Here is a 22,490-nt window from a genome sequence, read left to right on the forward strand (position 1 = left end):
AAAATTCTTGTCCGGGACTGAAACCAAATATAATGAAAAAATTTGCCAATTTTGAAAACTTTCAACCAATTTTCGCCTTTGAAATTTTGAAAACCAGACGTTGTCACATGTGTTTCCTCCTCGCGCTAAATCCATCCAGTCCGACCCGGTTTGATAAATAATGTTGTAACATGAAGACTTCACAGCCTCTCTTCATACTAAAGAGACAAACTGACAGGATAAAGTCTCTAACCTGCCTGTCAGCTCGCTCTGGGCCGCTTCACTTACCGTAAAGGCTGGAATACGTGTGCACTCCAAATGTAGGTGCGGCTAGTTTAATCTCCTTCTCACCGACGAAGTCAGCCACAGATGGAGCGGATGTGCTGGAGACAGTTCAGCAGAACAGCGTCTGCAAACAGCTCAGACTCTTTAAAATGCTTCCACGCTGCCGACACGTCAACGGGACTGTTCATAATTGTCTTATTAGACCGAACACCGAAAGTGCTTTTTTTTGCTATTTCAGGCTGATTTATTTCAGTGGCCGAACATTCGACCTACTAGTCATTTCAACACCAACATATATGGAAACAGGGCCCAGGTTTAAAAATACAGAAAATACCCTTTAAGTACAAATGTAAGGAAATGTACTTTGCACCACTGGAGGGGGACCAGCCCTCCTTCCCCATGCCGCTCACTCCAGATACATGTAGTCTTCCCCAGAGGACAGTCTCACATCGACAAACTAAAAAAGAGACGCAGTCGCATCCTTTGGACATTCAAACTCGGCCCTTTGAAGAAGTGAGGACCAGACAAAATGTCCTCTCACAGACAGAAATACGAGAGCACACTCACAGTCTCTCTCATGAGGCGCCAGACATCTTGTCTGTCTCCTCTGAACGGGTTCCTCTCCTGTTTCCTGTTCCAGCTCTCCTGTTTCCTTCTGATGAAGTCAGAGCTGCAGACACACAAAGAGAACGTTTAAAAAGACCAACAGCTCTGAGAGTTCACCTCGTGTTTTCACACTAAATCATCTGTAAGGGTCATTTCGGTATTTTGTTCGGCAGGCAGAGCGAGAGGCTTTGCGATAAAGACAACAAATAGATATTGTAACGGGGGGGAGACAATTCAGAGTCACTGAGAAAACAACAAACAAACACAATATTTAAAGTCAGCATTGATTGGGAGGAATTGTAGGATAATGACCAAACTCATATCTTCAGCTTTAAAGAGTAATTTCTGTTAGTTAGTTTTGAATCTGTGCAGTAGATGCTTCAGCCGGCAGCGTATTCCTTCGGGGCGAGCTGCTGCAGGAAGACGCCGGTGGAAACGTGAGTCACAGCTGGAGAGAGGAGTTTGTTGTGTTGGAGAAACATTAGGAAATAAAGCCTTGCTAGCAGCTCCTCCACAAACACAAACTGCTCTCCCTGTTTCCACCAGCGTCTTCTGTCGTGGAAATTGTCTCTTGCAGGTGAGGGATTAAGCAAAGAATTGAGTAACAACCAGCCGTTGTCTTTGAAGAATTTATTAACAAAAGAGAATAAACAGAGAAGTACTAGAACACATGTACAGCTGGTCCAGAGACCTTCGGGCGTCTGGCCCCGAGCAAAGGGACACATCATCATTTACACAGTGCAGGTTTCTGTGTTTTGGGAAACAGAGATCCTCTCCAGGCCTTGAAGGAACATTCAAGGAGAGGAACAACAAGAGAGGAAAACAATGTGGACGGACTAACATAAGGAGTATAGGAGAAGGAAAGTTTATGTCTCTAAGACATAACAATCATAGTAAAAGATCATGCATAAAAGATTAAAGGTAAGAAATCTTCTGCCGTAACATCTTCCTGCAACAACTCGCCTCTCACGAGATTCCAGAGCGAGAACTGTCCTCAAGCGAGACTTCGGTTTCCTGTTAGAGTCCCTCGTAGGGATCCTTTCCAGGACGCTGTCAGACACCTGGTGTAAGCGTTACTTTTCACTACTGCTCTGTAGGTAAGTGTTGGTTAAGGTTAGCCGGTCAGAGCGGAGGGCAGGACTCGACAGAGAGTTCAGCTGCTGGGTGAAGCCGTCTGCTGCACAGATTCAACTATTTCTGAAGCTACTAGCCATTTAAAAATAGAGGAATAACCCTGTACTGCTAAATCCTTGAAATCCATCTTTGCCCATGATAATATCCACCGAAAACTTCCTCCAACTTAATGAGAATAAGACCGAAGAACAACCCCAGTTCCAATGAAGTTGGGACGTAAAACATAAATAAAACCAGAATACATTCATTTGCAAATCCTTTTCAACATATATTCAATTTAATACACCACAAAGATATTTAATGTTCAAACTGATAAACGTTATTGTTTTTCACTCACTTTGAATTTGATGCCTGCAACACGTTCCATAAAGCTGGGACAGCGGCAACAAAAAACAGCTGTTTGGAACGTCCAGGTGAACAGGTTACCTGGAAACAGGTGAGTGTCATGATTGGGGATAAAAGGAGCTTCCACGAAAGGCTCATTCAGGCAGCTGAGCAGACTGCGTTGTGTACTGTGATGCAGGATTACTCTTCCAGCTTCTTTCAGCTCTTCCAGCAGCTCCACTGAAAACAAAAGGATATCGTGCCTTTTCGGTTGTGGGTAGACTTTGGAATAAAGTTCCCACATTCAGCCGATCATCTTTCAAGTCTCGTCTTAAAACGTGTTTTTATAATTTGGCGTTGGAGTCAGTCTCGGGTTATTCATGCTTATCTGTTCCAGTTGTTTTATTATTGCTGGATGTTTCTTCTTTTTTTATCTGATTGCTGTTTTGTTGTTGTTTTAATTGCATTACTTTGTACAATAGTGGCTGTTTTAAAATGTGCTTTATGAATAAATGGACTTTAAAGCTCTTCCTGCAGCCCACTGAAGATGTGAGTTCAGTCATTATCCTACGACTCCTCTCATCCAATCAATACCGAGCTGCAGCTCAATACTCACTCTATCTTTCTAATATTGTGTTTGTCAGTTTTCTCAATCAATCTGAACTGCACAACACCCCCCCCCCCCCCACCGTTACAATATCCAGTTGTTGTCTTTATCTCAAAGCCTCTCGCTCTGCCAGCCGGGCTCGTTTGAAATTGGATTTGATGGAGAGATGATAGAGAGAGGTACAGAAACAGAGAGAGAGAGGGGGTGATTTAAAGAGAGGTGGAGCTCAGCAGGAGTCTCGTCTCGTTGTGCTTCTTTAGTCCGTCGTCTTTTCTCCTCCTCCCGGCCCCCCCGGTCCTCGTTCCTGACCTTACGAATCCTCTCCGACCCCGAGTCGCCTGCGAGCAGCGGCTGCTGTAATAAATTCATCAGGGTGAAGCTGACTCACTGAATTAAGTCAGACGGAGGAGAGAGCTGCAGCGCTGCGGGCCGCTCTGTAATTCAACTGCTCAGATTTGAGTTTTGCATTTTGCTAAGTTTAGCTTCAGTCCGGCCTCGTTTACGTCTGCGGGGTTATTTTTTTTTATTCTGTTTTGTCGTCGCACATCCGGCCCTTCAGAGGCTGGAATGTCCAAACGGATCAGGGCGGACCAGACGGGGCAGGAGCAGGGCTCGGCTCTCTGGTGGCCTTTCAATTCGGCCCCGTCATTGTTTGGGTCCAGCGAGACGCTCTGTCCATTTGACCTTTAATTCCCAGAGAACGTTTCCTCGGCTCAACCCGACTCTGAGTCCGAACAGAAAGAGCCGGACGGAGAGCTGAAGATAGTTCAGGCGTCTGGAGGCTTCCTGCAGAGCAAGTGTTGCGTTGGAAGACATCTCATTCTTTGATAATTATTATGATGTACTGTCATTTATTAGCTCACTTCTTCGTGTGGCTCGGCTTGTCATTTTATCGTCATTCTGTCAATGTTGATTTTGCTGTAAAGTTTACTTACTTATGTTTTTTCAAGCGTCTGCAGCTTTTGATCTTGACATTTGTTGTTATTGTAAACTGAATATGTGTAACAGCAGCTAAGGCTCATGGGAAAATGTTTTTTTACAGCAACAAGATCCACAAGAGCGTACAAACATACGTAAGGCAGTAAAACAAAGATCTGAACTGATGCAGAAGATTAAACAAAGACAGTATTATTATCTGTATAGATCTTGATCTATTTGTTCAGATTTACTGAGAGACACAAAATAGAAAGCGAGCCGCCAGACTGATTTGCATGAAATGAAAGCATTACACTGAAAGTTAGCAGAATTTAATTCCACGGTGTTTTCTGGTTGCTGCAACCTCTGAACTATTGATCTGAGGTACATTCCTCAGCCCTTTACCCTAGTCATAACCCTCACACCAAACCTTTGAGTAAGTGAGGACAAATTATGCTCACTTTAGATCCCTGAGAGTTGGAATCACAGTCCCAGCTCAGTGGCTTCGTGTCTGAGGGGGCCGATCAGACGCTTGCACACAAACCGATCGGTATATCTTATTTTCAGTCAACATATCGATGTCCTGCTAATCAATATGAGCTGCCACTGAGGGCGTCACTTTGTGTTGAAAAGTGGCGGGGACATAGGCGCTCAGATTAGGGCTGTGAAGAGAAACCACGATACACACTATTAGGTTCACAAGAACGAGACGAAAAGATCTAATCAGTGAATATATATACTCAATGCTGAGATATATGAGCGGGGGGGACATTTTATCATTAAACACCTCATTTCCTGCATTCTGGTGAAAGTTTCTGCACCAATTTATGGTGGAAATGTTATTTATTCATAAGGAAAGACAGGTGGCAGGTGTAATTTAACAGCTCTCAGTCATTCTGCGCTGCTTTCAGATCTGTTTCTCCTGCAGTATCATCCTGCTGAGGCAGGATTTAGTCTCCCCTCCTCTTGGTCATGTTCACAGGGAGACAACGGAAAACTTGGCCAAAAAGAAACTTTGTCAAGAGGTTGTTAAAGTTACTGCTGCTGCACGTTTTTGGGTCATTTTAGAATCAAGTTCCTTTTTTTGGACGACGCACATTTTTTTCTTCTATCTCTTTAATTGCACTGCCTGTTTTCTTAATGTTCAAAGAAACCTTTCTGAAGGCATTTCATTTGTTATTTAACGGCAAGCTGCATTTCAGAACGTTTTTTAACAAAGTATGCTTCAAAATAGTGATGGGGACAAAATCAGCCATTTCTAAAAGTGGACCCCAGCGTCCCCAGTGACTTCTCTGTTTATTCTCTTTTGTTAATAAATCCTTCAAAGACAACGGCTGGTTGTTACACAATTCTTTGCTTAATCCCTCACCTGCAAGAGACAATTTCCACGACAGTTGGTAGTTGTTCATTAGGCTGCTTTCGTAAATAATTCACGTTCTAGTCGCTGACCCTCGACCCCTGCGGAGTCAGAGGTTTGATTTGAGTTAAAAGTAACTTTGAGTAAATCAATTTTCATTGATTGATGAGCTCATAGTTGTTGTCAGTTTCAGCACAAAACCTCACAGATGACCGATTAGCTGAATTGCTGTTCAGATATGATATTCTGATTAAAGGCATGTAATAGTAACGGTTTTTTCTTGAGGTGAACCTAAACTCTCCTTGTGCATATGCTCAAATCCATCATTGCATCTATTAACGTTATTCTGACAAAGAAAATTACTTTGAGAGGTTGATAAGTTTAGAAGTTTCTGGGTGCAGCAGCGACGCTCACAGGATTTGGGCTGAGTTGCTTTTGTGTGTAATTTGAGGTAGATCCACCTGACCGGGGGAAACTGACTGAACTGAACTCTCTTCTTCTCTGACAGGTAAGATGTTTAAGTCTCTGGACCTGTCGCTCATCGTGGAGTTCATGCTGATGTTCTACAAAGACAAACCCATCGACTGGCTGCTGGACCACATCATGTGGGTCAAGGTGTGCAATCCAGAGAAGGATGCGGTGAGTAGCTCCTCTTAAATTCTTACATTCCCCCCTCACACCTGCTCAAATCTGTGGATCAGTGCCTTGTTCAAGAAAAGAGACAAGAGTGAAGATACGGACCACCAGCCGTCTGATTAATGGATCCTGTGTTCCTCTAGAAGCTGAGTGGTATTTATCGTGTTCACCGGAGAAAAGCACCAGACACTAAAACGCTGGGGAGACACTGCAGAAACAACTAGACAAAGGCTGCGTTCAGATCTGATCTTTTTATGACAGCGTGAACAGGTCACATGGAATCTGATCTTTTCCAGTTCGGAATTGGGCCACTTCCATATGTGGTCCAAATCCGATACAGATCGGATCGTGTAGAGTAACGTGTATGGCTCTCTTCCTCCTCTACCTCGCTATCTTCAGAGAGAGAGAGAGAGAGAGAGAGACTCCCATAAAATTGGGAGGGTTAGCAAGTAGGAGCTAACTGGAGCTAACCTCTGTTGCTCCTTATTTACTTCTGCACGACAGCTGCTGCTGCGTGACGTCCTGTGATTCTTCTGCACATGCGGACAGACACACTGGAGTCTGATATGGGCCACATTTAAAATATTACGTCAACTGTCAAAAAAAAAAAATCAGATCTGAGGAAAAACAATCTGAATTGAGAACCTCTTAACGTTCCAGCGGGCCGCCCACATTTAGTCCAAAACACATTGTTCCATCAGTAAATCCCCAGGGACGGCTGCCGCATCGCCTCATGTTTGTCGGCATGTCGTACGTCATTATAACCAGAATAACTCGGATTTGAATGTAAACAGCTACGATAGCCGCTGAACTCTGACCTTTCGACCGACAGCTGATCCGACCCAACAGGAGCTCACATGTTCCTTTCACAGCCTCCAGCAGCCAATGAGAGCCCGCGCTGTGAGGAAGGGCCGGCCCCTGTTATTTCCCGGGCAGGCCGAGCTAATTGCAACCAGCTGTGCCGATGACTGGCACTTTCTGTAGCCAATAAGATTCTGCAAATAACGACATCCAGCTTTAAGGAGGAAGTTCATGATCTACCAGCAGAAACACGTCTGCGTCGAGCTGCCGGCTGATACGGAGCGACGCAGCAGCAGCCGCCTGCCGCCAAGGGGCGGGGCTGTTTTAGAAAAAACACGCTGAGACACGCTGAAAAACCTGTGGAAAAGAGTCGTGTTTCACGGTACTGGTATGAAGTTTAAACTTGGACTAGGTAAGGCTTTCTGCTGCTGTCTGCAGGCATTTTCAAGCAGAAACAAAAAGTATATTAGTTTTAGTTTGTTCAAACTGATATTAATCACTTCCAGTAGCTCGTCCAGTCATTCTGACTTTTGGGTTAAACACTACAGAGCGTTTCTTTCAGAGAAGCCCAAAACCAGGCAGATACTCCAGATGGTTCAAGAACTGCATTCAGTTTACTCTGGATCTGCCCTGAAGAGGCGTTCTGCATGACTTTTACAGGAATGGCAGGAGGTTAAGGCCGAAACAGGTGAAACACATTAGGGCAGGTGCCAACAATCAACCTGGAAACACAAGGACAGGAAAGCGACAACATCAAACTCCCAAAACACCAGAAACCCTAAGACCGTGACAGTAAAGCTGTCTAACATACATTTAAAGGGCAATTTCAGGATCTTTTAACCTGTTTCCTAAATGTGGTTAAAGATACAGAAATGACCCTTTAACGTGTTCTGCTGGGATGGGGTTTTTTTGTGTTGGTTACTTCATGGTTTCTTCAGACGCTGTTGAAGGGAGGTATTTTAAAAGGAAAGAATTTGTAATTGTACCCGTTTGTTTCTCCGTCAGAAACACTGTGACAGGCAGAAAGCCAACCTGAGGATCCGCTTTAAACCGTCTCTCTTCCAGCATGTCGGCACCCACTCCTCTCTGGCTGGGAAAATACAGAAACTCAAGGTAACGCATGAGTGTGGCTCTTTAATATTCAACAGGGCGATGACAGTGAAGGTCAGCCAGCAGCAGATTAAAATGATATTTATATGGATTAGTCACTTTTCATATTTAATTTAAAGGCACATCAGCTCACTTGAACATTACACGCAATATGTTGATGCTTTTGTTTGGTCCAACATGGATGAATGAGTTAAAAATAAAGAGAACCTTTTTGTTTCAGTCTTCAGGCTATGTCCTGCTCACATGCTGGGTATTAAATAAATTATCATTAACTACCTGACGAACAGCAGGCCTGGGAGCGGCTGAGGCCCACGGGAGAGTTAGTGCAGCCTTGAAAAGAGATTTTGAAAAATAAATTCATTTCATTCACATGTGCAAACACATGTAGGTGCTGTCGTACTCGATGCATGGAATATAAAAAAGGACAAACACTACGCTCACAGAAATATTAATGTGAGTAAAAACTAATTCATCGTTTTTATTCACCTGCTGATGTTGGTGAGCAATCCTTCGATGACAGGGTGGCTGAGGTTAGAGAAAGGTTGTGGTTGTTGAAAATAAACTTCTAGAATGTGGTGGGGCGGAGCTAGACTCTCATCACAGAGGGGGGCGGAGCTTCATATCAGGGCCCACCTGCTACAAAGTCATTTAAACCAAGTTTTCATGACCACAGACTCGCTCTGAAAGTCCACTGAGTCCGTCTGCGTCGCTGCTGCCGGAGCTGATCGCAGCCACTCTACTAAATGTTTGTGATCACACCAGAAGCGTCCAAGAAGCACAGAGCAGATGAACGGGGCAGGAAGTCAAACGGCATAGAATCCCGTCAGTTTTCAAAATAAAATACCCGGTACCGACTTCCGATAGTAAATCAGACAAAAAAGAAACAGTGAAACTACGCAGCTACTTAATCATAGTAGAAGCTCAGAAAGCAACCAATAATGACCACATCAACAATATCTAAACATGTTAGCAAAATCCGGCACGCAAAACGCTCTTATTCTGAAATGCTCCCTGTGGTAGTTGCTAGATGCTGTCATGGGAAGGGCCGAGTGCAGGCAGCAGGATTCAGTTCAACAGAAATATTTATTTTAAAGAAACTTAACTGCACAGGCTTCCGTAGAGCTCAAGGCAAAGTCCGAATCCAAAAGAAAGGTAATCCGGACCAATAAACTGGAAACAAAGCTACGCAGAACACTCAAGGACGTCACACAACAATATAATACAATATATACACAGGCAAACGAGCAGGGAGGCTTAATCAGGGAAAATACCCGTGCTGACAAGTATACGTTATCAATAGATTTTCATAAACACAGTGCGGCTTATACAGATCAATTATCAGATCGCTGAACGCAGCAGCAGATGGATTTATTAGTGGTTTAACTTTGGAGATAAAGCTCAGATCACATCTCTGCTATCATAAAATCCTGAGGTTGGTTCGTTTGCTTTCACACCACAAGTGAACCGCACCAGAGTTCATTTGAAAGCGTACCGAGACCGCCTCTTCAAGGAGTTCTTGGTAAGCTTGTTTGGTCCGCTTTTGTTGCGCACTGCAACGTTCACACCCGCCCGAACGAACCGCACCGGGGGGGAGAACGAACTCTAGTACGATTCAACCGGACTAACTGAGGCAGGTGTGAAAGCGCACTCAGTGAGGTGGTCTATCTTGCTATTGATCTCTCTAGGCCTGACCCCGAATAGTCAAAGATTCGATGCTTTGATGGGCAGAGCCTGACTTGACGGTCAATCTAACAGTCGAGGATTACACCATTTTGGCGATATGGGGGTGCTCGGCGTCTGATTTTACACAGACCCACCAGTTTTCTCCCAATAAGTTAATATACAGCCTGTTACAATATACATTTCAACATTTAATGCTGTAAATAAACATGCAGAAAGAATAAAACTTTGAGTAAATGTTTTTAAAGTGCGTGAATAAATCCAAAATTGTAACCGTAACCCCGGGGCGTCAGCATGCGTGGGCCTCAGTGTAGCTGGAAATTTACAGTGTAAGTTGAATGAATAGAGACTGCAGCTCTGCAGCTTCTCAAGATTAAAGCAGAGCTAGCGTGTGTTCCCCCCCCGCTCGCAATCGCCGCTCACAAAAACACACATGATTCGGCTATCAGTCGACTACAGGCAGGACTTGACAATTCTGATCCCACTATGTAAATCCTTAATCGGGGACAGCCTTAGAGCTCTCCTCCTTTTCAATATCAAAACTGCAGATTTTGTGACAAAATGAGGTGCCGGATCCAGTCAACTAGATTCCCGACCTAGTCTGAGTTCCCGGATCCTGTCCTGTCAGGATCACATTACACTCTGCAAATTTGATTACTGCCTACTTTATACGCTTGCCCCACTCCCAACTCCAGCGGACACACTGAGTTTATTGCCTCACTCCAAACCCTTTCCCTCACGGGTATCGAGCTGAAAATGTTGGGGAACCCCTGAAATAAAGAAATGCTGTGTCATCTTTAAAGCCTGGCCCCTGTCTGCGTTTGTCTATGAGCTGTCAGCAAGTCAAACAAAGAGAGATGTTCTCCTTTCAGAAGGGTCCCTGACAAAGTAAATCTCTGGTGACAAAACAAAGATTTTAAGTAAGAATTCAACATTTTGGTGAAATATACAAATTCACACTCTGGCAGTGAGTTAGATCAGAAGATCAATACCACGTCCATGTGTCCGGGATTTCTTGCCTCAGAACCCAGATGCAGTCAAGAAGTTCAGGAAGGTTCAGAGAAGGTTTTAACACAGTTTATTGAACACAAAGGTAAGGTGGAGCCGGGCTTGACGCTGGGAGAATAGCTCCTCGGGCGTGGCCAGCTGGTGGCGCTACCGGCGGTGTCTCCCCTTTCTGAGGGTCTCATGTGCCCACACAGATCTCAGTTTCCCCGTCTCCTGCGTGTTTGAACACCTCACACACTCAAAACAGTGCCAGAGCACGCGCTCTGCGTTTGTGTCTTTTATTAAAGCAGATGTTTTTAGCAACAAAAGCCACAGATCTGTGAGCTGTGATCCACTTTCTGCTAATATGATATTACTTAGCAGCAAACCAAAGATTACAGATTGCTGTATCACCTGCTGCGTTCAGTGCAGGCTGCATCTAAAACTGCAGAGCTATAAGGGATTCTGTAACTGTAACCTGCTTTTCACAGAGCACAACCATGTAATGTGCACTGCTACTAGTCACAGCTTATAAACTACTGTAAGCCAACACGTCCCCCAGACTCTCAAACCCAGTGTAACGTTATAACCAAATTAAACTGTAACTTTACATCAACAATAAACCTGTAACCTGTTTTTAACTTACAGAGCACAACCATGTAATGTGCACTGCTACTAGTCACAGCTTATAAACTACTGTAAGCCAACACGTCCCCCAGACTCTCAAACCCAGTGTAACGTTATAACCAAATTAAACTGTAACTTTACATCAACAATAAACCTGTAACCTGTTTGCAGCCGACGGTAATAATTAACGTGACGGCAGCCAGCGGGACGTAAATGATTCCGTTAATCGACCGCCACAAGGTTGGCGAGTAAACGAACGCTCGTTCATCTTTTCATAATGAAAAGTTAACCTCCCGTAGGTCGTAGCTGAAGCAAGCTAACGTTAGATGGCCAGTGCTGAGCTAACCGCAGGTTACTAACCTATTTTGCGTTCGGCGCTTCTTCGTTTGGGCCTTGTTGTATAAAGCCAAAGTTTATGATGATGTAGCATTAACAAATAAGAGAGTAACCATCATGTAGAGCATTTTCTTTGCGCAAGGATTTAATGAATGAAAACAACCAACAAAAATGAAACTGCTGTAACTTCAATAAATGTTATACAGTTATCTGAAATGAAAATGAGGACATTAACATTAACCCCTATCAAACCTAACTAAGCCAGCCGACACACACACCAACACTTAAATTGCAATAAAAATTACCTGTTTTGTAACTCGTAAAGTGTAAATTAGATTTTTCTGGTTTGGACAGTTTTAAAAAAACACTTTATAAATGCAATCAAAATTATTTCCAAAACCAAACTAAACGCAAACAACTACTTATTTAAATCAAATGTTCAATTCAAGGACATTTACTGGGATTAATCTCTGGAAAAATACTCTTTCAGGTTGGGAGGTTTGATCACTCGTGGATGCTGTTGTTTTCTGAACATCTCAAAATGAAGACGTATCTCTTTAAGTGCATCAGAATAACACCAAGAGTGATCTCATGCTTCTGTTGCTTGCTAGTATCTGTTGTGTGTCTCCGCTCTGAACTGAAACTGGATTAGTCATCAAGGACAGCGAGCGAGACTGGCAGTGATACCAATCTGTGTCAAAGGCTCTTGGCAGGCCACAGACGCTTCATATCATTTTCTGGTCACTGCACAGTGGCGTCATCGCAGTATTCCTGTTGACTCTTCAGAGGACCTCAACACAGACTTACAGCAGAACATAACTCTGATATCAGAATCAGTTTTATTGCCAGGTATGTGTACACAGACGAGGAATTTGACTTTGTACATCGCTCACGATGTGCTTACTCATACAAAAATAATACAATAATAAAATCAGACACAGGCTACAGTATAGAGAACACAAATATACACACTATAAACAAAATCAATATAGACATGTTGACAAATAGTGCAGTGAGCAGAGTGCAAAGGATGCGGGAGTAAAATTATTATCATTAATTATGTACATGTTGGAGGTGGATGTGATATACAGGTGCACATGCATGCATACATGTACACAGTGCAAAGGATAAATACGTTTGTATTTTGTGCAGGTGTTATGAACTTGAAGTAGGTGGCTGCACAGGAGTTGTTCCTGACACTGTGAGTCAGAAATCAGCTTTCCATCAGAGTGATGGCTTGTGGGAAGAAACTGTTCCTGAGTCTGTTGGTTTTGGCGTACAGTGCTCTGTAGCGCCTACCAGAGGGGAGGAGCTGGAACAGGTTGTGTCCGGGGTGAGATGGATCTGCAGTTTTTTTGGTGGTTAGCCTTGATATGCTGCTTCAAGTTCGTAGTGTTTTTTCCAAAAATCTTATAACCACATCAGTGTGCGAACTCTACATAGCTTTCGGGGAGCTCCGTTTTTTTTACCCGTGACGAGGAGGAGGAGGACCGACTGTGATTCTTACTGCTGAATCATTAATAGCTGCAAGCATGTAGGCCTGGGGCTGACTGTGAAAGTATCAGGCATGTTTGTCTTCTTATAACAATAATAATAATTATTATTATTATCATATGTAGCCAGTTTGCTACAATTCCGCTTCAGACAACAGCTGTGGCTGTGTTTGTGACTTTATTTTCTCTGTGAGAGGGAAGAATTAGAAAGTTGCGTGGGGCCCCCAGCTGCAGTACTAGGCCTACATGGATTATGGGAAATATTCATCCAGCCAGAGGGAACGATCACGAACCGTTCACAGCGCGTCGTCGTAATACCGACACAACCCGTACCGGAGAGGAAGTGGGGCGGACCAGGGCCAGGAGATCGAGCAACCGGCCTGCTGCGGACAGTCAGGTGATGGTTCCCTCTGGCTGGATGAAGTGTGACGCTCCGCATGATGATAGAGAAATAAAGCAGCTGTCAATATTTGAGAGACCCCCCAGAAAAATCACAAATCAGGCTTTTAGGGGAGCTGATATCTAAGCACCTCTTTGTCCCGAGCATGTTGTGTTCATCACCAGAGTTCACATCCTCCACAGTAACGTTTTCCTCGTGCACCAGGCGTCGCCCCGAGCGGCCAGCGTTCAAAGAACAGGAAGAAAAAAATACTGCTGAATGAGCAAACTGTTCAAAGTGAAAATTTAGAGGGAGAAAATATTTTGTCTCCTCGTTATAGTGACAACAAGAAAGAGAGATTTTATTAATACTTTTATTTTACAAATTACATTTTAGTGTTGTCAGTTTTCGTCCACTATAGTGCATGTTAAGATAGTCACAGTCAGCGTCTAAGGACATTGTCGCCGTCTCGTCTTGTTCTCGTTTCCGTCAGGGAAAAAAAGGTTGTTGACGAATATATTTTGCTTAGTTTCATCTGATGAAAGTAACACTAGTCCAACTGCATAAATAACATTTTAAATCAAACAAACACCATGCTGTGTTCCAGGATAAGGACTTTGGGAAACAGACCCTCCATAAGGGTCACGCCAACCCGCTGGCGGAGGTGACAACCAGCCTGAAGACCTACCAGCACTTCACCTTGGAGAAAGCCTACCTGGGGGAGGACTTCTTCTGGGCCTTCACCCCTGTAGCGGGGGACTTCATACGAATACGATTCTTCACACCTGTCCGCATCGAGAGGTTGGTACCATGCTTCCAGGGTATAAGGTCTAAGGTTACAAGGGGTTACACAGTGTTAGTGGTACCAGATTATACCAGGGGCATTACATGGTCCAAGGGGTACCAGAGATTACTTGAGATTAGAGGGTGTCCCAAAGAAAACCAGGGCATTGCAGGGCACAAGCAGGTACTGGGTGGATTAGAGGGTACTAACAAGTCAGCTGTTCCACTTGTTTCGGAGAGGAGACCGACTTCAGCTCCATGTAGAGACTTCCTGGCTGATGAAGACTCTAAACAACAACTTCGGACCCAGTATTTAGCGTAACTCCATCAGCTGTTCATTGTAAACACAGCAGCAGCTGGCTGCTATTTCCCAGTTATGAATTTAATGCCGACATACGATCTCAGGCAGACATCGGCGAGACGTGTGGATAACAAACTGGATAAAACCATCAAGTTCTTAAAATAACTGTTATTATCAGCAACACAAAAATAAAATCGCAACAGTTTGGAAGGTTATTAAAACATTTCCAGCTGAGCTGCAGATCAGCTGTAGGACCGTGTTGCCTGAGCGTCAGAGGAACGGGATGTTTAACAAGCTTAGACCGACTTCGGCTCTGTGTAAAAACCTCCTGACTGATGAAAACTTAAAACAACAACTTACGACCCATTATTTAGCGTAAACACACCACTGCAAGCTGGCTGCTATTTCCAATATATTTAATGCCAACATACGGTCGCAGGCGGACATCGGCGAGACTTGTGTGGCTATTGTTGATTGTGATTTATTGGTTTGTAAACAAAGGTGGAAAAGAGACGAGCAGTCGTAGAAAAACAGCCAACATTCTCCAGATAAAGCCAGTAGCCTCAACCCGCCTATTCAGAATTTTACTGCAAGGCAAGCCCCACCCCCCCTGGAAAGTACTACCCCCCGAGCAGGGACTTTTTGGGGGGTAAAATGAAACCCCCAGAACTACATTTAGACCCTGGTCCCTCCGGTGGAAAAACAGTGAGTTCCTCCAAAGGTTCCTAGTTCCGGGGTTTAGTTCCTTTGGTCGAAACGCAGCTTAAGATGTGATGGATTACAAAAAGACCGGAGCATTATGCATCTTGGAGGATAATTGGGGGTCACACAGAGACACTAGGAAATTAGCGGTCTGATGTTACGGGGAGTTGTCGCGTGTGACGGGTACCAGGGCATTACCATGTAACTATGGTGGCAGCACAAGATACGAGGGGGTACTGAGTCTCAGGGGTCTAAGAGGGTATGAGGGTCAAATATGTCAGAGCACTACAGGGCTCTAGAGGGTACTAGGAATTACAGGGTCTAAGGGGGACCAGAAGACACCAGGGCATTACAGGGTCCAAGTGGTTGTTAGAGGTTACTTGAGTTTAGAGGGTGTTCCAGAGAAAACCAGGGCATGGCAGGGCAAAAGCAGGTACAGAGAGTTACAGGGTCTTGGGTGTATTAGAGGGTACTAATAAGATGTGATGGGTTACAAAAAGTACCAGGTCATTAAGGGTACTGGAGGATAATTGGGGTTCACAATGTCACACTAGGGAGATACAGGTCTAAGGTTACAAGGAGTTCTTGCATGTGAGGGGTACCAGGGCGTTACCATGTCACTATGGGGGCAGCACAAGATACGAGGGGGTACTTAGTCTCCGGGGTCTGAGAGGGTGTGAGGGTAACAGATGTCAGAGCACTACAGCACTATAGGGCACTAGAGGGTACTAGGAATTGCAGGGTGTGAGGGGGACCAGGGCATTACAAGTGTAAAGTCTAAGGTAACAAGGGGTTACATGGTGTTAGGGGTAAAAGGTACCAAAAGGTACCAGGCCATTATGGGTACTGGAGGATAATTGGGGCTCACACAGTTACACTAGGGAGATACAGGTCTAAGGTTTTGAGGACCATGTAACTATGGGGGCAGCAAAAGGTACGAGCGCTTACTGAGTCCAAGAGGTCTGAGAGGACAGAAGATGCCAGATCAATACAGGGCACTAGAGGGAACTAGGACTTACAGAATCTCTGGGGTACCAGAAAATAGCAGGCATTAGAGAGTCCAAGGGGATGCTAGAGGTTAAAGTGTGTCAGGGGTACCACATGATACCAGGGCCTTACAGGTCCCTTGGGCTACCAGAGATTATGTGAGTCTGAGAGGGTATGAGAGGTTACTCTCGGTGTGAGGGATACCAGTACTAGCTGGGATACCAGTAAGTACCAGGGAGTTACAGAATACTAGAGGCTACAAGGAGTGACATGGTCTCAAGGGTTTTAGGGTTTGTGGTCCCAGGTTCAGGTTTCAGTCCATACAAGGGAACCAGCAGAATATATATTTTTTTTGCTGTAACTACCACTGCTGTTACCGTTGGTCTCTCTTTACCTTTCAGGTATTTCTTTCGAAGTGGAAACATCGAACATCCAGGAGACAAACTTTTCAACACATCAGTGGAGGTTCTACCCTTTGATGTGAGTCTTAAAATCCAGATCAGTACTTTGACTAAACCAGTAATCTATCTCAAAAACTTGGGTCTTGTTTTCGTAGTTCTGTCCATCATTTCTGTCACTAATGAAAATGTTGTACTCAACCAGTGAAAAGCTGAGATCTGGGAACAAGTCTGACAGAAATAAACCAGCAGGTTAGACAAACACAATTTTGAAGAGAAAACAAACAAAACAAAGGCAAACAGTACATTATTTTTTGTTGTTGGGGAGTACAGTGTTACTATTACTGATAGAAACGATGGACACAACAAAGACAATTTCTGAAAAAGTCAGAAAAAACTAGATTATCCTTTAAAATAAATCAGCTTTATCTTTAACAAGAGATCAGATGTGTGATGGATCTGTATCAGATCATTAATATAAGGTGTTGATATTAAAGCAATACAGAGAACAGACTCAGCTTGTGGTCCCTGGAAGTTGAGGCAGGGTGATGAATCACTGCTTCATCCTCCCCTGTCCTCAACTATAAGATGAAGGCTGAAAACGACTAATGCTGGCTGCACACAAGATGATTTTGGGTCCAATTCGACCCTCTTGAAAATCTCATCCTCGGATGGACGGAACAGATTATCGGCCTAAATGATGATCCTAATGTGAGGGGTTTACAGACATAATATTGAGGTCACCGACTGGATTGGAGGGTCCCTGATTTTGAATCATAAATATCTAACATGTCTGTAATAATCAGATTTTAACACGTGTTTTCTACAGCTTACCTAGCTGTCACACTGACACTATAAATTTACTTTCTGAGAAAAATCTTGAATTTCTGTTTTTAAAAATTAACCAAGAAGGGCGCACATTGGAGAGGAAAACCTCCTCTCCACCACTACAAAAAACCTGGTGTTTCCTATGTATGTAAATTGGTGGGAAGCCAGAGAGGGATCTCGTCCATCTATAACGCACAAAACAAGCCCTAAAGAACAAGACCATAGTGTCCACTGATTGGTGCATTTCAGCCACTCAGATTTTAAATCCTCTCCATCGGTTGTGATGGCTGACTTGACAGATTTTACAAAAGGGAATCCTGTCAACATGAAACTGACAGTGAAAAAGGAAAGAAGTCGGGGCTCAATTAAATTTAAAACGTCCAATTTGGATTTAATTTTAGTTTAGGTCGCACATTTTTTTTGTCAATTTGAAAATGAAAAAGCCATTTCACATTCAGCATGATTAGTATAGTATTAGTTTTCACTTAAGACAGTAATGCATCTTCAAAAATTAAAATTTGATTTGGATTTTAAATGGACTGCATTTTTATTGCACTTAACGGACAAAGTGCTTGACACACCGATGGCGCCGCCAGTGTTGTCCACTAATGGACAACCCGCTTTACCTCCTGAGCCTAACCATAGAAAACTTTTGTCTACGTCATGAGACACATACCTCCTGCACGCATGGAAAATTAAATTTAAATTTGACAAAATTATTTAATTTGAATATTGTCAGCGACATGCTTCCATATCGGAGCTTTTCGTGCCGCGTGTTCTAGTATTTCTCATCCATCCGTTCATTTTAAGTCATTTAAGAAACTCTAATAAGTTACTGTGACGTGGCAATGTGTGTTTGTGTTTTCCAGAATATCCAAGCAGAGAAAGAGGCCTTGACAGAAGGGAGGGAGAAAACGCCAAAGTACCATCGCACAGAAGACGGATTCATCAGAATAGGTGAGTAATGAGACACCACGTCAGCTGCTGAGGTGTCCCTAAATAAGGAAGGCCCCTGAATTACCTGCTCAGGGCCTGTCAGGCTCTATCGATTATGTATCAGTCAGGAGAAAGTCTTAATGGAATAAACAATAATAATTTATTGATTGCCAGTCAGTCAGAACTGAAGAAGTCCTTTGGATAAGGGACGAAACGTCTTCCAGTATCTTCAACCAAGTCCAGCTGCCCTTAACTTTAACCTTCGTTGGATATGATACATGAATGAAAATGTGCAATGAGACTCCATCGTGTAAGTGAGGTATGGAGCTGCCGATGCAAAGAAACCCCCCACCCCCACCCCCGGAGCGTAAACACTGGTGGTGTTGAAGATGCTGGGGATCGCTATATGGCGTATGAATAACAAGCTGATTTCTTAAGTTTGCTTTTCGTGTGTCATTTCACGTCAGTTAGTTTGTAATGACTTGTATTGTGGAGAAACGGCGTGCCATATACCGCCAGCTGTCACAGCGAGAAGACCTGGTGTAGAGAAGTCCGAGTAAGTAGGTGGATGGGGTGGACAAGTGGCTAATAAACCTGACCCTTTGACCCAGGAGACCAGCGTTCGGTTTTAGTTTAAGTTACGTAGGTTGAGTAAGTTACGTAAGTTAAGGGATGTCGTTATTGTTACCCAAACCGGGATGTTTTGAGTAGCGTGTAGCTAACGTTAGCTACCCCCTAACCCTAACCATCGCAGAGGTGTGTGCCTGAAGCTAAGTCAGTGATTGTTTGCATGTCGACCAGTTAACCCTACAGCTTCGCACTTGAATCACACACAAAAGGCTTAAAATGCGTTGACATGGCACACGAATCCCATGATATCACATTGCGATGACTGAGGAGAAGAGGCAAAGGCGTCTGCAGCATGAATCTGATGAGCGGGAGGTGAGGGGGTGGAGGAGGGTTGCAGCGGTTCTGAACTGAAATGAAAACTGGCAGCAGAGAGGAGAACGGATTGAAAGCGTGCAGTGACTTCATGATTGGCTGAGCTGATCATAGTGAAATTTGATTGGAAAACAAAGTGCCAATCAACTATTCAAAATCATGTTAGAAAGTTTCATTATTTGTAAAATATTGGGATTTCAAATGGTAACAGATTTTGTAGAGATAGTAATACTAATACTAAAATACTGAATTATCTTCCTGCTAATCAATAAAGTTGATCAGCAGACCGTTTCATGTAAGTCTTATGTTGGATGGATGGATGGATGGATAAATAAAACTTTATTATCCATTTCTGGAAAATTGTCTTTGGCTTCACCAGGTTCCTCAGTGTTCATTAAACCCACACATTTTGAACACAATAACTAATTATCTAACTAACTTATCAAAATAACGAGTCTTAACGAGCTGCGTGTTAACAGAGAGGAAAGTTATTCAGGACAACATTCCTCTGCTTTTGTTTTCCCGCTTCAATGAGGACAAACACACACATTTAAACATTCCCTAGCCTGTAACTCTAAACTTAACCCAGTGGTTCTCGAGCCACTCCAGCTGACATAAAGTTGCCATAAACAAACAAAAGTGCTCTGATGCTAACAAGGCTATTTTGCTAACCTGAACCTTTTTTGGTTTCTGAAGGGGAGGCGTGACAGAAAAAGTTTGAGAACCACTGCCTTGACCCAAACCGAGTCTGAACCGTGGAGAAACTGAGAGAGAAGTGACTGCACACAGCGTTCCAACTTTCCAAACATGTCCTCACTCTTTAGATCTAAAAGTCAAGTTGGTCCTCACAAACAGAGGAACAGTACATCCACGCACACACACTGAAGCCAGCTCCGTGTGAAGGGTTTTTGGCGGACATTTAAAGTCTGACCGGTGACATAAAGTTCACTGTTCTGGAAAATTTCTCATTTTATTTTCTGACATTTATGTAAGCAGTAAAAACTGTGGCAGGAGCACAAATACTACTGGCAGCAGTAGAAGCGTTAACACTAGCAGAAGTAGGGGCATTAGTAGTATTGCAGCAGTTTAATTTGATAGATAAATATAAGTCTTTATTAATCCCAAGGGCATCACTTTGTGTTGATAAATATTGGCTTCATGAGAACAAGACTAGAAAATATTTTAACACTATTTTGAAGAAATATTAAATGCTTAACTAAATGAGCAGGTGATCTGGGGGTCCTCCACCAGAACGTTTTGAGCATTAAACATTTAATTTCCTGGATTCTGGAGAAAGTTTTTGCAACAATTTATGGTGGAAATGTTTTTATTTATATAAAGAGAAACAGACAAATTCCTGTAACAATTCAAAATATAAAAATATAAGATAATATAATGCAGTAATCAGTAGCTTAAGTCACTTATTTTGGACAATGCACATTTGTTTCTTCTATATATATATATATATATATATATATATAAGTTGCATGTTTTCCTATTGTGCAACTGAAACTTCCTCAAAGCATTTTCATTTGTTAGTTAACTTTTTTTGTTGCAACATATTTCACATTCTTCAGGACACAAAGAAGTACATAAGAAATTAATATAATAATAATAAAAACAGGTTTGTAAAGCTCTGATCAGCTGTTACCCTGCAGACAAACTGCAGCTCAGACTCTTCATTTGGTACGTTTACATGCTCACAAGAAACCAGGCTACTCAGGTAGTCACTACCTGCCCTGTAGTCAACGGTTGTTCCATGCTCACATGGAAAGAGCTGATTTAGAGACATCAGCATTCTCCAGCAGAAATCTCAGGAAAACCAGGTTACTCATTTTAAAAGAACTTTAAGATACCAGATTACTGACAGTAACATGATTGATTAAAGGCCTCAAGAGAAACAGCCACATGTCTCCTTCACCACATTCTTTATGATGCTCCTAAATTTATCACTTGATATGCACGTTTCTAAATTATTCCATTCCCAGCGTGCATGATATGAAAATGCAGTTCAGATTGGTCAAAACCCAGGGTACAATAAAAAGCAACCACCTGGAGGAGCGTAGCTGGTAACTAGCAGAACTGAGACAGAGAAGGTTCAGAGGTAAGCTGGAAGTTTACCTAGCATGGCTTTATATATAAAAATATACCAGTGCTGTTGTATGCGGGTCATTTTGAAATGTCACATGCTGCCTGAATCTGGATTTCAAGAAGGAACAGTTATGCAGTTGTACAAGAAGGAATCTTTAAAGAAACTAGACATGAGAGAGAGAGAGAGAGAGAGAGGAGAGCAGGGTAAATTTAATCTGACATAAATTACCAGCAGCTCTTTAGCCCCCTCATCAATTTTTCAGACGAGCCGGCGTATTGATCCGAGCGGCTCTTCTTCACTCTATTAATTTCAGCGTGATGTCTTCAGGCATCCTGCATCTGCAGAGAAACAAAGAGCAGCTGAGCGTCTGAGATCGTCGTCCACACTTGAGAAGATCAGCCATCTGGGAGATTCAGAGAGATTTAGAGAGGAAGGCAGAGGACAGAAAGGACAGTTATATTTTAATGGCTGCTTCTTCCCTACATGTCCATCATGTCCAATTATCTTGCAGATGACCTGAAAACATTAATTTATCCCTGAAATGTTTCCATAAAATCCATGAACCCTGTTCTTTCAAAGTGCCCTAAAAAGCTTGCTTTCAGGAATTAAATCATTATTTTATTAATGGTTGCTCCAGCAGCTAAGGGTTTGTTGTGGCCCTTTGTGCAGCTTTACATGGTTAGACCCATTGGATTCACACAAAGTCCACTGAATGACACCTGACCGTTCAATATACCTTTAAACTGAGACGTTAAATAGATAGATAAAAGAGATCAAAGCAGTTGTAATGTAAATCTTTAGCCATGCCATAACCAAGTCAGGACTGGTTTTGAACCCGTGTTTAGAGTACTATAAATCTTTTATTTAAGTAAAAGTAGAAACACTACAGTGTAGAAATACTGTAAAAGTCCAACATAATCATATCATCAAACATAATTGATAGAATAATGTACGTATCATTTTAAGTAAATGTGGAGAGTAATTATTGTGTGTTACTCTAATCATTGTAATTACTTTATAAACGGCTGGGTAGTTTATACATCATTATTTATTAGTTGATTATATTTTGTATTAAATCTGGGGTCGGTAACGTTGGAGAAACTAGCAAGAGATCTAAATTTGTCAAATAAATGTTACTCAAAATTGTACTTCAGTAAATAAACATTCAGGCTTTACATTAGAATTTGAAATAAAGACCTAGCAGAGAGTTTTTGTGTCTATATCTGTTTTATTTTTTAAGATCTGGCTTTTATAGCTCATTGTTT

At 42.8% G+C, this 22,490-nt stretch overlaps 1 protein-coding gene across 2 annotated transcripts in view; it reads left to right on the forward strand.

Moving 5' to 3' along the window:
- mgat4b (alpha-1,3-mannosyl-glycoprotein 4-beta-N-acetylglucosaminyltransferase B) overlaps positions 1 to 22,490 on the forward strand; it is a 167,103-nt gene that overhangs the window by 136,609 nt on the left and 8,004 nt on the right. For both annotated transcript variants that reach the window (XM_038700192.1, XM_038700193.1), the window contains exons 9-13: positions 5,716 to 5,846; positions 7,650 to 7,757; positions 13,864 to 14,057; positions 16,431 to 16,509; positions 18,125 to 18,212. In XM_038700192.1, the coding sequence (XP_038556120.1) occupies positions 5,716 to 5,846; positions 7,650 to 7,757; positions 13,864 to 14,057; positions 16,431 to 16,509; positions 18,125 to 18,212 (600 nt within the window). The remainder of the gene's footprint in view (positions 1 to 5,715; positions 5,847 to 7,649; positions 7,758 to 13,863; positions 14,058 to 16,430; positions 16,510 to 18,124; positions 18,213 to 22,490) is intronic.

This window comes from Micropterus salmoides, unplaced genomic scaffold, assembly GCF_014851395.1.
Source record: "Micropterus salmoides isolate LMB-PRFRI ecotype aquatic unplaced genomic scaffold, ASM1485139v1 Ms_hic_scaffold_5, whole genome shotgun sequence".
NCBI lineage: Eukaryota > Metazoa > Chordata > Actinopteri > Centrarchiformes > Centrarchidae > Micropterus > Micropterus salmoides.